Here is a 17,350-nt window from a genome sequence, read left to right on the forward strand (position 1 = left end):
TGCCAAGCACGATATAATAGTAAAAATTTGGTCTGTTTCTTTCTGGTACTGTCTATTATCGTGAATTGTATATATAAAGAGATACTACCTACTTTTATTTTTAATAATATTCGAAACCATTGAACTCAAAACAAGAAAAGAACCCTCAAAAGAAGAAGATAGGATACATTGATATTTTTTGGAACGAAAGTCATGGCAATGAATAAAAAATCTTTAATTAATAAAAAATTGAAAAAAAAAAAACCGGTAGATCATTTAGATGTTACAGAATCGTTAGGATATCAAACTTATAGGAAAAAAGCCAGAAATATTTGGAAAAAAGAAGAGGATGAAAAACTTTTGTTTTACATAGATGAAAGCTTAAAGAAACTAGGCTATTCAGATGGATTAGACGTCCTAAAATCTATTAAATTTAAGGACGATGATTTTGCAGCGCAAAATGAAAAGAAGATGAATATAATTAAAAATATACCGTGGGATGATATTGCAACACATTTCGATTCACAAATAAGAAAAGGAAAAGATCTAAGGAAGCATTGGACAGGTTCATTAGACCCAACGTTAAGAAAAGGTAAGTGGGTACCAAGCGAGGATAATAAATTGTTAAAAGCATTCAATAAGCATGGTAGACATTGGTTAAATATTGCAGCTGAAATACCAGGGCGAACGGAAGATCAATGCGCTAAGAGATATTTGGAGGTTCTTAGACCTGATAATGCAAGACGTCTCAGGGATTGGGCACTTGAAGAGGATCTAAAATTAATTCAGAAAGTCGGAATATATGGCACTAAATGGAGAAAAATCTCATCTGAAATGGATTGCAGACCTAGTTTGACTTGTAGAAATAGATGGAGAAAAATTATTACGATGGTAGTTAGAAGCAATGCACCCCAACAAATCATGAAAGCTGTGAAAGAAAATAAAAATATTGATATTTCCAAATCAGATTCCAATATTTCATTAAATAAAAATAAACACAATGCCAAGGATAATAAAAAAATAACCAATGGCACAAAAACCCAGGCTGATAATAAATCTTTAAATCACAAATATGCAAGTGATAACGATGGTAATGAACACGGAAATGCTGAAAATGACGATGAAAATGAAATAATTGACAAGTATGATGAATCAGAAAGTGAAGATCTCTTAGTTGAGAGTTATGAAGAACAAACTTCCCCAAATTTGAACATTACATCACCAAATGACACAAATATTTTAAATGAAAAAGATGAAATTTCGGATAAGCCTACAGATAGTATGTCTCTCTCTACACAACATAACCAAGGAAATAATATAACATCACCTATGTCGCACCAGAAAGAATCTCTATTATTAAATCATATTGCATCAACATTTGAAAGTTTACAGTCTATAACTGATATTAAATCACCTGAATCTGCGGAACGTGGTGGAACGCCATATCAGGACGTTACTCCTATTTCTTCACTGAACTCCACTAACCATGAATCCTCCAAAAATATACCTAAACATGTTCCAAATTCTAGTTCGATGGAATGGAAATTTACATTAAAAGATGGTAAAGGACTATCTATATCAAATGGTTATATTAATAATTCTGATCTTATCAGAGAACTCATTGAACAAGCAAGAAAATATTCTTTACAAATTTCAATTCATCAGCATATTCACAATCATTACACATCTAACTCACAAGAATCGGGACAAAACAGTGGTATTTTTAACGATAAATCATTTCCAATTGATAATGTCCACACAATAGATAGAGAATTTGACGTTTTTGGTAAAGATTTTTTGTCAAATAGTCCAGATTTTGATTCACTAGGATTAGGTACATCTAATGAAGAAAATCAAGACAATAATATCCTCGAATATAACATTAATAAGAATAGCATCGGTGGCAGCATTCACAGGTCATCCAGTTATGTTAGTAAAGATGACTCAGTGAGCTCCAAGGGCTCTCGAAGTGTGCAATCGAGTGATATAAGAGAACTCGGAGCAAATAGAATTAACCATTTTAACTATTTGCCTCCTACAATAAAACCAAAATTAGCATCTAGTGATTCACCTCAGAATCCAACTTTAAATAAAACCCCAACTAGTTCGGAATCTAACTTTCCTAACTATCCAAATAAAATAACTAAGGAAGGTTTAGCTAAAAGAGGGGAAAGCAGAAGGCGAAGAATGACGGATGGTAGTTTATACTCATCCGCAGAGAGTTCTAATTCCATGTCATCCATTGTTAAACAGTCATCTAGGAATACGCCAGGGTCATTCAAACAATTATCGAAGACTGAGTCATATCAAAATGAAGAAGAAGGTTTAGATTTTTGGGAAAATTTAAGAACTTTAGCCGGCAATCCTAGTCTTGACGATTCCGAGAGAGTTGAAGATATGGATGAAGCTGAAGATTATGGCATGTTCTTTGATATCATAGATAATCAGCAAAAATCATATGATTCACCTGATATTTTCCATTCTAATTACACGAAATGATTTTAAAAGTAGCAGATGTGATCAAAATATTGAATTCCGAAATTTCATGAATTCATTGTAATAATGGTATTATTAAGTAAGAGTATTGATAAATAGGTAGATGATTATTTATATGGGACTCTTTTTATATAATATTTATTAGTTGTATTAATTAACATGCATAGTAGTTTAAAATATTCAAATAAGGGAAGAACATTTTTAGTTTAATTTGAGTTTTGTTTATGTATTATGATTTTAATACCATTGGAATGAAGAAAAACTTAAAATGCAAATGAAAATGCAAATTAATTTCTAAAAGTCTATAAAATTATATATATTATATATAATATTGTCTTGATTTGAATATAGGCGTGTGGAAATATTCATGCACACCTGGTACATACTTTAATATCTTAAGTATTCTTAGGTCTTAGTGAATCAATGAAGTCACTCCTGTTTTTTGAATAGTTAGTATAGTCATTTTCATATTGATCTTCTTCTTCAATTTCATTTGCATTCTCTATATCGTAGTTATTTTTTAATTGATAATTATCCTGGTTGGTAACCGATTTGACAGATTTTGTTGGCGTTGAAAAAATATTGTCGATGGGTGCTGGTTTAATGAATGAGTTCATTGATGAAGATCTTGTATGTATAGAATTCTGGGAATTATTTGTTTGAATATAACTAGTTCCAAACGCACCATTGTTTGTTGTACTTGGCGACGATAATCTTCTTGGGTAGAACGTAGCTAAGTCACTTCCCCCATTTTGTAGTTTATTTACTAATTCTAACTGCGTAGAATGTTTTGTATCATTATTAGTATTTGATCCGTCTATTGATTCGATGACGGATATGCTAGAATCTGTCTTGAAAAAATTCAGCAGATTAGAAGCGTAAGGTGTATTGACTTTCTCATTAGCCAAAATCCCATTCGCTCTATGATGATTTGAGTTTAAGTCCAGACTTCTTGTTTGATCGGTATTTATATTTGTATTATTGTTAGCATTATTATTATTACTATTATCATTATTGTTATTATCGTTATTATTGAAAAATAAGTTATCGTCCTGAATAACCGGAATCATTTGTTCATAAAGACTCGGCTGTTGTACTATAGAAGTTTTTGAACCATTGTTTTCGTATAGTATAGATGGATCATCCAATCTTGATCTTCTACTAATACTATTTATTTTTCTTCTATAGGCTGGAACGAAATGTTTACTCTTCCTTTTCTCTTTTGTATCTGTGTTTAGACTAGTTGTGGAATTGTTGTAACTTTGTGTTATTTCATCGTTAGAGTTAAACTTGTCATCATTTTTGTATTGCATTGATGATAAATTGTTGAAACTGATGAACCCTTCATCATCGTAAATCGCTTTCTGTAGATCAAGGTCCTCGCTTTCTTCTCTTTTAAGTCTTTTCTGGAAACGCAGCCAAAAGAACAAGCCAATTGCACAACCCACACCGACAGGTATACCTACTGCGCATCCTACTGCTACCGCTGATCCATTGTCTAGCATTGTTCTGTGCAGTACCCCAAGGAATAATCAATTGGATACGTGTGTATATATATATCTATAGTTTATGTTTTGAATGGGGTATAGTGTATAGGCATACAGGGTCTGCATATATATATACGAGCAAGCAAGTGGTGAAATTCCAAGCTTTGACATATTGCTTTATTGATTTGTTTTTGGGTCTATATGTTTTCTGTTATGGGCGAGAATCTTAGTTGAGATGCCATTACAGACTCGTCATGCCGTACGAGCAGACCAACGCGTACTCCGGTAAAGAAAGATCCAAATAAAGCACTCAGAACTCAGACGCGTCAAAGCCACAACCGGTTGCCGCTGGCACGGTTCGAACACGGGAAGTAGACCCGGCCAAAAATAATTATGATCTTTTCATACTTGTCACGCGATGCCTATGATTACCCGACTTTAAAGCCGAACAAGCATTTACCCGTGCATGACGATGACGAGGCGGTAACAACAACAACTCAAACTGCAAATGCGTAAATACGTGAAACCGAAAACCGCATTTGTGTAATCGTGTAATTAGACGAGTTAAGAAGTGGGCCAGCCATACCACAATTAACCTCTTCAGACTGCAATTCCACGGATCCGCGGAGATAAAAGGATAGGTTTATTCACATGCTGACTGTGAACTGAACGGAACTGTCTACTGGGGCAGCTGTCAACTGCTCCCTCATTTAACCGTCGTCGTTCCGTGGAGAAAGTCCAAAATAGCATCCAAATGCATTTAATGTTATGATGGCGGTGGTGGCAGTGGGCAACAACCTTGGCAGCCTGCAGCTCTCCCACGCATCTCTGTGGGAAACAAAAAAGCACGATCAGATCGACAGCCCCTCTCTGTTCCGTGGAAAGCAAATTGAAAAAAAAAAATTTGTATACCATCAGCGTCCGTAAGCAGCGGATTCATGCTTGTTCGCTCACTTTCCCAGCCCCAGCTCCCCCGACCCTCCTCCCGTCGATCCTCCTTCCGCGGAGTGCGATATTCTCGAGAATGTGATAAAGATCACCAATTCGGCGCTACAGCCCGTACGCAGCCTGGCCGGAAAAGAAACTTTTTCACATGCTCCAGAGCGCTCCTCCGCCTTTTTCTCTGTTTTCACCCTTTTTTTTTGTTTTTGTGACCCCACTCCATCCACGGTTCCAGTGTTTCTGCGCACACCTCTCCCCTTTTCGTTTCTGCTACTCTCTACGACGTTCCTGCGCTCTTGTTTCCACCTCTTTCTTTTGGCAGTGTCCCCCGTAGACACATCCCTCCATCTGTCTCTCTCCTCCCTCACGGCCCGGACGTTCGTGCGTGCAAACATCCACGATCGTCAAACACGCACATATACACAGAAATAAAAGGAAACAACAGATAACCACACCATACACATGCAATACGCGCAGGAACACCGTATACGAAAGCGTAAAAAAAGGAAGAAAAAGAAAAAAGAAAAATTGTTTCTTGCGCTCGATTTTTCATCAATCGCTACGTGCTCTTCTCTATCGTGTGCCCCCACCACCTCTTTTAATTGTAAACATTGAATATATCGAGAGATTAGTCAATGGCTGATAAAACTATAATGATGAGTATTTTTCTATTGACAGTAGCAGCAACTAACAGCAATATATATCCTTCAAGTTGAGCATCTTGGCTCATATGATTACGTTAATCTTATCATGCACACTTCAAAAGAGAAAGTAACACATGCTACAAACCAACAAAAACAAACAAACAACTAAAAAAATGAAAACTTAATTTGATGTTTTTTCTCATATAAAATTGATGCCATTTTCAAGAAAAAATTATGTATTCCTCTTTTATATTGTTATCCGTTGTCTATCATTAATTTATTTAGGTCTTGTATAGAAATCATCCAAACAAAAGTAAATTAAAAACATGTCGGAGCTTGATAAAGATTCATCTTCGAATGTATCTTCTGCATCAGATCACATATCTTATAATGGATTTGATGAAAAAGCGGATAAAAGAATTAGACAATTGGCTCAGCAGTTAACAAGAACATCAACTAATCTGGATACCCAAGACGTTAACGGAAATAATAATAACGATGTCCAATCGACCGTTTCAAGGTCGATTTTTAGTGATTCTTTACTAAAAGAAGGTGTAAATCCAGTTTTCACCGATATAAATGATCCAAATTACAATGAAAAACTAGATCCTAACAGTGACAATTTCTCCAGTTATGATTGGGTTAAAAATATTTCAAATTTAGCAAATGCCGATCCAGATTATTATAAACCATATAAATTAGGTTGTTCATGGAAAAATCTAACTGCTGAAGGCAATTCATCAGATGTGTCATATCAATCAACTGTATTAAATTTACCATTGAAATTGGCTACTTTAGGTTATTACTTATTAAGTTCAGGTGCAAATAAAAAAGTACAAATTTTGAAAAGTGTAGATGGTTTAATCAAACCTGGTGAGTTATTAGTCGTTTTAGGTAGACCAGGTTCAGGTTGTACCACTCTATTAAAATCCATCACTTCAAATACACATGGTTTTCAACTTACAGACGAATCGGAAATCTCTTATGATGGCTTGACCCCAAAGGAAATTAAAAAACATTATAGAGGTGATGTCGTTTACAATGCTGAAGCTGATATCCATTTGCCACATTTAACAGTTTTTCAAACTTTAGTCACCGTGGCGAAATTAAAGACTCCACAGAATAGATTTAAAGGTGTCACTAGAGAACAATTCGCTGATCATGTGACCGACGTTACAATGGCTACATATGGTTTATTGCATACAAGGAATACTAAAGTGGGTAACGATTTAGTTAGAGGTGTTTCTGGTGGTGAAAGAAAGAGAGTCTCCATTGCCGAAGTTACCATTTGTGGTTCTAAATTCCAATGTTGGGATAATGCAACTAGAGGTTTGGATTCTGCCACTGCTTTAGAATTCATCAGAGCTTTAAAAACACAAGCAGTTTTACAAAATACAGCAGCAACAGTCGCCATCTATCAATGTTCTCAAGACGCATATGATTTATTTGATAAAGTTTGTGTCTTAGACGAGGGTTATCAATTATTTTATGGTTCATCTTCAAAGGCAAAAGAATTTTTCATAAAGATGGGTTATATCTGTCCCCCAAGACAAACAACAGCCGATTTCTTAACTTCAGTTACCTCCCCAGTTGAAAGAATATTAAACGAAGAATACTTAGCAAAAGGTATTAAAATTCCACAAACTCCACGCGATATGTCTGAATATTGGAGAAATTCTCAAGAATATAGAGATTTAATTAGAGAAATCGATGAATATAACGCACAGAACAATGACGAATCAAAACAAATTATGCATGATGCACATGTTGCTACACAGTCAAGAAGGGCAAGACCATCTTCTCCATATACCGTTTCATATGGTCTACAGATTAAATACATTTTAACTAGAAATATTTGGAGAATGAAAAACAGTTTTGAAATTACTGGTTTTCAAGTTTTTGGTAACTCTGCCATGGCTTTAATTCTAGGTTCTATGTTTTACAAAGTTATGCTTCATCCAACTACTGATACTTTCTACTATCGTGGTGCTGCCATGTTCTTTGCCGTTTTATTTAATGCTTTCTCTTCCCTTATTGAAATTTTTACCTTATATGAAGCTAGACCGATCACGGAAAAACACAAATCGTACTCATTATACCATCCAAGTGCTGATGCATTCGCTTCTATTATATCAGAAATACCCCCAAAGTTAATCACATCTGTTTGTTTTAACATCATTTTCTACTTCTTATGTAATTTTAGAAGAAATGGTGGTGTTTTTTTCTTCTACTATTTGATTAGTATTGTTGCCGTTTTCGCTATGTCACATTTATTCAGATGTGTCGGTTCCTTAACAAAGACATTGCAAGAGGCTATGGTTCCCGCATCTATGTTACTGTTAGCTTTGTCAATGTATACTGGTTTTGCTATCCCAAGAACAAAAATCTTAGGTTGGTCTATTTGGGTATGGTATATTAATCCATTAGCATACTTATTTGAATCATTAATGATTAATGAGTTCCATGGTCGCCATTTCCCATGTACCGCATACATCCCTGCTGGAGGTTCTTATGATTCACAAACAGGAACAACAAGAATTTGTTCTGTTAATGGTGCTATTGCAGGCCAGGATTATGTTTTGGGTGACGATTACATTAAGTCAAGTTATGCTTACGAGCACAAACATAAATGGCGTGGTTTTGGTGTTGGTATGGCTTATGTTGTGTTTTTCTTTGTAGTTTACTTGGTTATCTGTGAATATAATGAAGGTGCTAAACAAAAGGGTGAAATTTTAGTTTTCCCTCGTTCAGTTGTCAAAAAAATGAAGAAAGCTAAAACATTAAACGATAGTTCTTCTAATGTTAGTGACGTTGAAAAGGCCACTTCTGAGTCCATCTCTGATAAAAAATTGTTAGAAGAATCTTCCGGTTCCTTTGATGATTCTTCCGAAAGGGAGCATTTCAATATTAGTAAGTCTTCTGCTGTTTTTCATTGGAGAAATCTATGTTATGATGTTCAAATTAAGTCTGAGACAAGACGTATTCTAAATAACGTTGATGGTTGGGTTAAACCGGGCACATTGACTGCTTTGATGGGTTCTTCTGGTGCTGGTAAAACAACTTTACTAGATTGTTTGGCAGAAAGAGTGACAATGGGTGTTATTACAGGTGATATATTTGTTGATGGTTTGCCACGTGATACTTCATTTCCAAGATCTATTGGTTATTGTCAGCAACAAGATTTACATTTAACAACTGCTACTGTTAGGGAGTCGTTGAGATTTTCAGCAGAACTACGTCAACCAGCTGACGTGTCGGTTTCAGAAAAACACGCCTACGTCGAGGAGGTTATCAAAATTTTAGAGATGGAAAAATATGCTGATGCCGTTGTCGGTGTTGCTGGTGAAGGTTTGAATGTCGAACAGCGTAAAAGATTGACAATCGGTGTTGAATTAGCGGCAAAGCCAAAATTATTAGTGTTTTTAGATGAGCCTACTTCTGGTTTAGATTCGCAAACTGCTTGGTCTATTTGTCAGTTGATGAAAAAGTTAGCCAAGTTTGGTCAGGCTATTCTATGTACTATTCATCAACCTTCTGCTATTTTAATGCAAGAGTTTGATCGTTTGCTATTCTTACAAAAAGGTGGTAAGACTGTTTATTTTGGTGAATTAGGTGACAACTGTACTACAATGATTGATTACTTTGAAAGAAATGGTGCCCATAAATGTCCTCCAGATGCTAATCCAGCAGAATGGATGTTAGAGGTTGTCGGTGCTGCTCCCGGTTCACATGCTAGTCAAGATTATAATGAGGTATGGAGAAATTCTGATGAATATAGAGCTGTTCAAGAGGAATTAGATTGGATGGAAAGTGAATTACCCAAACAAGCTACTGAAACATCAGCTCATGAACTTCTGGAATTTGCCTCAAGCTTATGGATCCAATATGTTGCTGTTTGTATTAGATTGTTTCAACAGTACTGGAGAACACCATCTTATATTTGGTCGAAGTTTTTAGTTACTATTTTTAACGCTTTGTTTATTGGTTTTACTTTCTTTAAGGCTGATAGAACTCTACAAGGTCTACAAAATCAAATGTTAGCAATTTTCATGTTCACAGTTATCACTAATCCTATTTTACAACAATATCTTCCTTCATTCGTCACCCAAAGAGATTTATATGAAGCTAGGGAACGTCCTTCGAGAACTTTTTCTTGGAAAGCATTTATCGCAGCTCAAATTTCTGTTGAAATTCCATGGAGTATTTTGGCTGGTACTCTCTATTTCTTAATTTATTATTATGCCATTGGTTTCTACAATAATGCTTCTGCTGCTGATCAACTACATGAAAGAGGTGCCTTATTTTGGTTATTCTCATGTGCTTTCTTCGTTTATATCGTTTCCTTGGGTACTTTGGTTATTGCTTTCAATCAAGTTGCAGAAACAGCTGCTCACTTAGCTTCCTTAATGTTTACTATGTGTTTGTCTTTCAATGGTGTCTTAGTTACATCAGCAAAAATGCCACGTTTCTGGATTTTCATGTATAGGGTATCCCCGTTCACTTATTTTGTTGATGCATTACTTTCTACTGGTGTTGCTAATGTCGAAGTTCATTGTGCTGATTACGAATTACGTAAATTTACTCCTCCAAGTGGTTTAACTTGCGGGGAATATATGGACCCATACATCAGCGCTGCTGGTACTGGCTACTTGACTGATCCAAACAATACTGAAACTTGTAGCTTCTGTCAAATTTCGGACACTAATACATTTTTAGCCAGTGTTGGTTCTAGCTATCATAGAAGATGGAGAAATTTCGGTATTTTTATTTGTTTCATTGCCATCAATTACATTGGTGGGATTTTCTTTTATTGGTTGTCTAGAGTTCCAAAAGGCTCCAAGAAAATGAAAAGTAAATAGTATACTTCCTTTTCGAATGCATTAAAGATATCACATTTTCATTTTATTTCCACATCTATACTTCATCTCAATTTTTGAGAAACAATTTTTTTTTAAATCATTTCTATATAAAGAATATGTTAAGTCGATTTTTTTATTAATAAGTAACTAATTTTTTCTGGCTTCCTTACTCTTAAGTCTTGATGTGTATGTGCTTCATACAACCTTATATTGAGTAGAACTTAAAAGATACAGTCCAAAATGTCCGGCGAGCGCACACCTTTAAAAATACCGCACACATTACAGGAGGTAGACAAGATCAAAAAAGAAAAAATCGTATTTGCAAGTTAAACATGCAACTGTAAATACAATAACTGTTTATTATGCCAGGAATTAAGATCTGTTAACATATGAGTAATAGTCAAATTCAGATTTCAACATGAAGCATGAGTCGTAAGCGGATATAGTCCGAGATAAATATGGTTCTTCATGGTTAGCTAGTTGAAGACAGGTATTGTACTCACAGACATGGAATTGATGAAACCATATAAATAGGACATGATTTCATATTTTATATATCTATGTTTAGTCTAAATGTAATTAATTATATATCTAGAAAAGAGAAGCAATTAGAACTCCACTAATTGTCCAAAGTACTATTACAACAACACTACTAGTAGTATGTCTTCCCAATATTACAATTACTATCTCAACATATTGTGCACACCAGAAGCAGTGGAATGGCTTTTACGCAGGTGCAGAATTGGACCCTGAGATCTCGAAGTGTTGAGGAATGATCTTGAAGGAGTTTGGCAGCAGACCATTACAAAATGTGTACATATGACTCTGATAATGCCGATCAGGACGGGCAACTATCCCTTAGAAGGTATTATACTTCTAATGGCAATGCATGGATCCACCGGACTGAGTGTGATACTGGTTCCTGATTTATTGTGTTGGCTGTTAGATTTCACTTGATTATTAATTGTTGAGTCAGCGACTTATTATAATTCTCCGTGGGATCTATATAAAATACATACTGTATAAAATATACTAATTACACAGTCGATTGTATTGTTAGCCTATTTCAGTCAGATGAATGACAAACCGTCACATATGTGGTATTTACTCTTTCCTAATCAGCTATGTACTATCCTATTTGGTCAAACACTAAGCAAAGTTAGGTAAGCTATAAGTATTTCCAACAGTTTTTATATCCAACAATTTTATGTCCAACAGATCCCCACGGAGAATAATAATAATTACTGACTCAACAATTAATAATCAAGTGAAATACAATATCCAACACATAATCTATACAAGGAATAGACGAAAAAGCGGGAGACGGTAAATCCTCGAAGGAGTTACCCGCAAGTGACAGATATGATTGGTGCTGACACAAAGATCTCTGGTACTATTGCAGTTTGGCATGACAGACATTGCATGCGCAAACGCAAATCCCTACACTGAGATTAGTATAAATATTTGGTATTTAAACACTGAGGATTCTATGGATTTTTATTTACTTAATACTTTAATTTATATTTACTCAATACTTTAATTTCCTTACAAATTAATAAAGAATAGGAAAACAAACCGAACAACAACTAATGCCAGAACAACAAGAAATCGCAAGCTTATATACCATCCAAACAACAGGTAGTCCTTCAACTGATGAGGTACCTGAAGATTACTTGAGAACAATCGAAGAAAAGATTTATAATAAAAGACACATTGATGATAGAATTCAAAATATTGTAATTAACAAGGATTATGCAGTTCTATTTTTGCACAAGTACCACAAAGTAAAAAAGATAGAACTTTCCTTACTTGAAGGAGAAAATGTTAGAGACACACACTCAAAAAATTTCGAGCAGACATACTTTTTATTTCATGACACCATACTGTCTAAAACATCAAAGGAGGAGCCAGCAAAATCAGGTACTGAAATTCAGCTAACGCAATTGCAAAACCTCACAATTATATTTTGTGAAAATAATAGTTACGTATTACCCATTATTTTCCCCAATTTTATGAGGTTGCATATTTTGAAGGATCAGTTTCCTTATACCATTTTACAATCGCTAGTTAACGATAATATCATATCATTCGACAAATTCTTCCAGAAAGTAAAGAAAAAAGTTAAAAAAATAGAAGTACAAAGCGATACAAGTTATAGATTAAATCTAAATCATTTTAAAAAACTATCGTTTTTAAAATCTAATTTCGAAACATGTCTCGATTCTCAGAAAATTGCAAATAAGCCAATTTTGAAGTTTGTAAATGAACAAAAGAGGGCATTTGCAAAAAATGCAGCTATTGTTAATTGCTGCTGTAGTATATCTCATTCGATTGAAGAAGCAAAATTAGAAGCGGATGAACTGTCGAAGTACATTACTGAAGTCGATAAACAATTAAATCGGTTATATCAGACACGGCTTACTTCATTCCGTGGTATTTTTGTAACACTGATTGTATTTACATCAATATTTATTTCCGGGTTATTTAAAGATATCTACAATGACAGTGCCTCTACAGGGATAATTATTGCATTTATATTATTGGTGATATTTTGTGGGATATGTTTTTTAATTTTGATATTATTGTATTGGCATATCTCTCTTTTATGGTTCCTGCCGTTAAACAGGAACACGGATGAGAAAAACAATAAAGACGCCTCGAACACAAGAGATTTAGAAATAGTATATTCTGAGTTCGAACAAGGTCATAATTCAAATTCCAGCAGTGTTAGAACAAACCCCGAGAATGTATAATTGTTTAGCTAAAAAGATTTAAATTAAAACTTATTTGCTACAAACTAGAAATATTTTTTTGTTATACTCTCAGTACTTAATCAATATCTATGTACTACTTGATATTCTTGTATGGATAGCTCTAAAAAAGAGTATCATAGGATGGAGGAGCTTCTTCAATACTGTCAGATAAATCTTCATCTTTCCTACGTTCTACTGGTTCTATTAATATAACATCCGAATCCCCCTGATGATTTACTAATTTATAGCCCATGAATTCCAAATACTGATCCCTCATATAATCAAACATAGTAATAGAGATGTTAGGATCTGATCCACCGCATACTTTCAGTTGAGCATATACAGAACCTTTAATTCTCCATATTACAAATTCAACAGGATATTCCAAATACGAATAAAATATGTCTGGAAAGAACTTTAGAGAAATATCATCATCCCATTGTTTTCTTTCAATTGCCACGAGTTTGGCAGTCCTCTTAGCATTTTCATAACTGCATTTGAGAAATATAATAGGAATATAATCGTCCCGATACAGAGGAAGATATTCCACCGATTTAATAGGATTCAAATGATCTGTACCATCGGCAAACCTCCTATCAAGCATTCTCTTTGGAGTGTTTGTTTTTCTCCGTAATGGTTCGACCAAGTAACGTGCTTGTATTTGTTGGTTGAGCTTTTCAAAATCTATTTTCTTAGTTTTATAATTTCTCTCATAAACCTTATTTTTACATTTAGACATTCCAAAGGGTGAAGAGATATATAATGTATTGACTTCATCGTTTCCTATTGCAAGTAGTGCAGGCGCATTGGGTCTAGTGTAATCAGCCAGTTCTTCTAACTGTTCATACAAGGGTGAGTCCCAACTATCTCCGTCACCCGCAATAACTATACTGTCATAAAGCTCATTAATTGCTTCACATTTTATAACAGTGAAAGAAACATCAAACTTACGCGGGTCCTGGGCTTCTGTTCGGCTTTTTCCTGACTTCCATATAAACATAGTATATTGTTACTGGGTATTTGTGGACTTAGTCATTGCATATCAATGCACATGAAATCAGGTTCTGGAAGTAATGTGAGCCTAATTCGAACATCAGAATTCCAATTACACGACTGTTTAAATACCGCTTGGTAAACGAACTTCAAGAACATATATACTTTCTGCTTCCTGTTATAGCAAACTGGGAGTTGATTAAAGCAGGCACTTGCACATCAGAATTTGAGGAATGTGGTAACTAGCTGCTAATTGTAGCCATTCAAGGAGCTTCTAAATAGCAAGAGAAGACATAAGTTGACATACTGAGGATTGTTGCTAATATAGACACACCTTGCTACTTGCTATTTCAATAAATGTAGGTTACTGCTTTTAGCGGTTGTTCTGATGCCAAAGAGTATTCCTGCTGACGGAGTGTTTTCTTCTTTTTCAGGTTTCACATCGCGCGAGTGCGCGTGGTTAACCGCGGGTAACAATAGGCATAATGTTATTTTTAATATTTTGCGACAAAAGATGAGGCGTGAGAAAAGTGGTGAAGGGGGAGGGAATAGAATGAGTTAAGCTGACAGAGGAAAGAGAGGAAGGCAGGTGACAGTAGATAAATGTAAAATTATGGATTTGTGATGACCTGATTGTCATAGATTTGTTGTAAAACGATGTCCATTGATTAAAGATCGAATTAATTGGCATGATTAATAATTACTTGTGTTGCATGTAAGACGTTAATAGAAACGTATCACAACGAACGGCTCATTGAAAATTTTTGTCAACATATCTATATTGTTGAGATAGTAATTGGGCGTACTGGGCAGACATAATAGTAGTAGTGTTGTTGTTGTAATAGTAATTTGCACAATTAGTCGAGTTGTAATTGCTTATCTTTTTTTACATGTATACTTTATATAAAATTACATTTAGACTAAACATAAATATATAAAATATGAAATCATGTCCTATTTATATGATTTCATTACTTCTATTTCTGTGAGTACAATACCTATCTTCAACTAGCTAAACATGAAGAACCATACTTTATCTCGGACTATATCCGCTTATGAGTCCTGCTTCATGTTGAAATCTGAATTCAAATATTACTCATATTTCAACAGAATCTTTGCGTCAACAGGGATTCATATTTTTCATAAATATTGTTTTAGGTCCATAACTATGACCAAATTTGGAATTTATGATTCGCATGCTGGATTTGGGCATTGGGCTCCATCTTTGTTGTCATTACAATAACCATCTACACCACCATATGTATTAAAATACAACTCTCCATGAACAGCATTACCATCCCCAATTTGATCGTAGCCCTCATTTTGTCCAGGATGTGGATTTACTGTCACGGCCCAGCAATATTTCCAGGCCGGTGCGCCACTAAAAAAGTTATAAAATCCTTGATCATATTCCTCCTCTTCCAATCCTCGATCTTGTTCAACATCTCTTGTCAAATCTACATTTACATTATCCCAATTCCAAGATATCCACTCTGCATCAAAATAGTTATACCTACGTTGAAGTGATTTATAATTACCAATAGTATCACTTAAACTTCCTGGTTCAACTTGATTTGTGATGGAAGATACTAATCTATCAATATCGTTGTTCAAATGGCTAGCTACATGATTACCTTTTGCGCTTTTAAAATAGAGAACATGCTGCCTGTTACCATCACTCAACCCTCTTTTTTGAGTTTGAATAGATGAATCAGACGTATTAGTATACTCAAACGCACCTAATAGAGTAAGTCCTGCATCGACGAAAGTAGAATTTAATTGTGTTAAATTTGTCAGCGAAGTGTGATAAAAGTCTAAAGGACCTATTGAGCTAATGAATCCACCATCTCGCTTTGCATTTGCAGCTGCAGAAGCTGCAGCACCAGCTACTCCTGCTGCTGCTGTTGCTACTCCACCTAAACTACCACTAACCAAAGCAATTGCAACTGAAATCCAACAATTAGGTGAACCTAAGTCCTTAGAACATGCAGTTACTGCATACCCGCCTGATAATGCTGCTGCTGTTACTAAAAAACCTCCAAGAGCTGCTGCTGCTGCCCAATACCAATGAGATCTCTTAGCGATAGTTGGTGCTATACCTGCTGTGAATGCTACTGATTGCACCTTTTTGTCTCCATATAAATCGTGATTACGAAAATACAAAGTGGATAAAACAAAGACAATAATAAAGAGTAAAAAATATATTATTACAATTTTAGGAACTTTTCTAAAATTATTAAAAGTTAGTTTTTCATTCTCAGTTTTTTCTTTTTCGATTGAAAGGGTACCTTTTTTTCCCTTCAGACCATATTGTATATTCTTTGTCATATTTGTTCTGCCACCAGTATTTTTTGTTATCTAACTGTGCATGTGACGTAAATACTCGCAAACACTGATATATGAAGATATTTTGAATAATATTAATTGACTTCGGAAACAAGATGTTTTTAGATTGGAGAATATTTTTGAGTTATATATAAAAAACATAAATCTTCAAATTTTGAATGAATCGCTTCTTGTAGCTATTCTATTTCTATTTTTTACATAAGCATCTACTTATTGAATCAGTAGCTAAGAAAACTATGTAGCACAATTCTTTCGGTGCTATAAAATTACACTTGTTGTACAGAACTTTATGAGAACATTTTAATGACTGTTTCGGTGTTCGAGTTTTTTTAGGACTTTGTCTTTCTTCCACGGCAACGAAAAGACGTTTTGCAACGAAAATTGTGTACTAAAACAGTTACTATGCAACAAGTGTTTGATAAGGAGTTTTGCAATTATGGAAATTTTTATGTTGGTTGTAGCATAAAGTTGAAACCTTAATCCAATAAACAATAAATATTAACTTAGAAGGATTCTACTCGTTCTGAGTTTCAGTGAGTTGGCTTTTGTAATAATACTCTTCCCTCACATAACCTCAGATCTTTCCTATATCAGTACTGAGGATTGATTATTCTTAATGCTGATGCTGCAAGTCATACGTAACACCAACGAACAGTGAAATTTCAAATGCTAAAAAGTGTGGCATCAGGTAACCATCAGTACGATGTCAATAATTAATCGACATAGTTTGCCTAGTTGTTAGAGTACGGAATATTTCAGATATTTTGTCAGTTTCAGTTGATAAGTTGAATTGGAAAACTTTGCTACGAGATTTCTCTAGCTGCTAATTGATACGTAAATCGCCCTGCCAC

At 34.7% G+C, this 17,350-nt stretch overlaps 6 protein-coding genes across 6 annotated transcripts; 3 read left to right on the forward strand and 3 right to left on the reverse strand.

The window, feature by feature from the left end:
• Positions 1-192: 192 nt before the first annotated feature.
• Positions 193-2,478, forward strand: BAS1 (Bas1p; the record flags this gene model as incomplete). The annotated part of the gene is made up of 1 exon (XM_003685487.1): positions 193-2,478. One exon carries the CDS (start codon positions 193-195, stop codon positions 2,476-2,478), a length of 2,286 nt encoding a protein of 761 aa, XP_003685535.1.
• Positions 2,479-2,870: 392 nt separating this feature from the next.
• TPHA0D04690 (uncharacterized protein) lies at positions 2,871-3,980 on the reverse strand (the record flags this gene model as incomplete). Its single annotated transcript, XM_003685488.1, has 1 exon — positions 2,871-3,980. The coding sequence occupies one exon, from the start codon at positions 3,978-3,980 to the stop codon at positions 2,871-2,873; it is 1,110 nt and encodes a 369-aa protein (XP_003685536.1).
• Positions 3,981-5,874: 1,894 nt separating this feature from the next.
• Positions 5,875-10,407, forward strand: TPHA0D04700 (pleiotropic drug resistance family ABC transporter; the record flags this gene model as incomplete). Its single annotated transcript, XM_003685489.1, has 1 exon — positions 5,875-10,407. One exon carries the CDS (start codon positions 5,875-5,877, stop codon positions 10,405-10,407), a length of 4,533 nt encoding a protein of 1,510 aa, XP_003685537.1.
• A 1,589-nt stretch (positions 10,408-11,996) lies between these two features.
• On the forward strand, positions 11,997-13,160 carry TPHA0D04710 (uncharacterized protein; the record flags this gene model as incomplete). Its single annotated transcript, XM_003685490.1, has 1 exon — positions 11,997-13,160. The coding sequence occupies one exon, from the start codon at positions 11,997-11,999 to the stop codon at positions 13,158-13,160; it is 1,164 nt and encodes a 387-aa protein (XP_003685538.1).
• A 121-nt stretch (positions 13,161-13,281) lies between these two features.
• Positions 13,282-14,160, reverse strand: TPHA0D04720 (uncharacterized protein; the record flags this gene model as incomplete). Its single annotated transcript, XM_003685491.1, has 1 exon — positions 13,282-14,160. One exon carries the CDS (start codon positions 14,158-14,160, stop codon positions 13,282-13,284), a length of 879 nt encoding a protein of 292 aa, XP_003685539.1.
• A 1,178-nt stretch (positions 14,161-15,338) lies between these two features.
• Positions 15,339-16,481, reverse strand: TPHA0D04730 (DUF5341 domain-containing protein; the record flags this gene model as incomplete). Its single annotated transcript, XM_003685492.1, has 1 exon — positions 15,339-16,481. One exon carries the CDS (start codon positions 16,479-16,481, stop codon positions 15,339-15,341), a length of 1,143 nt encoding a protein of 380 aa, XP_003685540.1.
• Between the last annotated feature and the right edge of the window lie 869 nt (positions 16,482-17,350).

This window comes from Tetrapisispora phaffii, chromosome 4 (genome assembly GCF_000236905.1).
Source record: "Tetrapisispora phaffii CBS 4417 chromosome 4, complete genome".
NCBI lineage: Eukaryota > Fungi > Ascomycota > Saccharomycetes > Saccharomycetales > Saccharomycetaceae > Tetrapisispora > Tetrapisispora phaffii.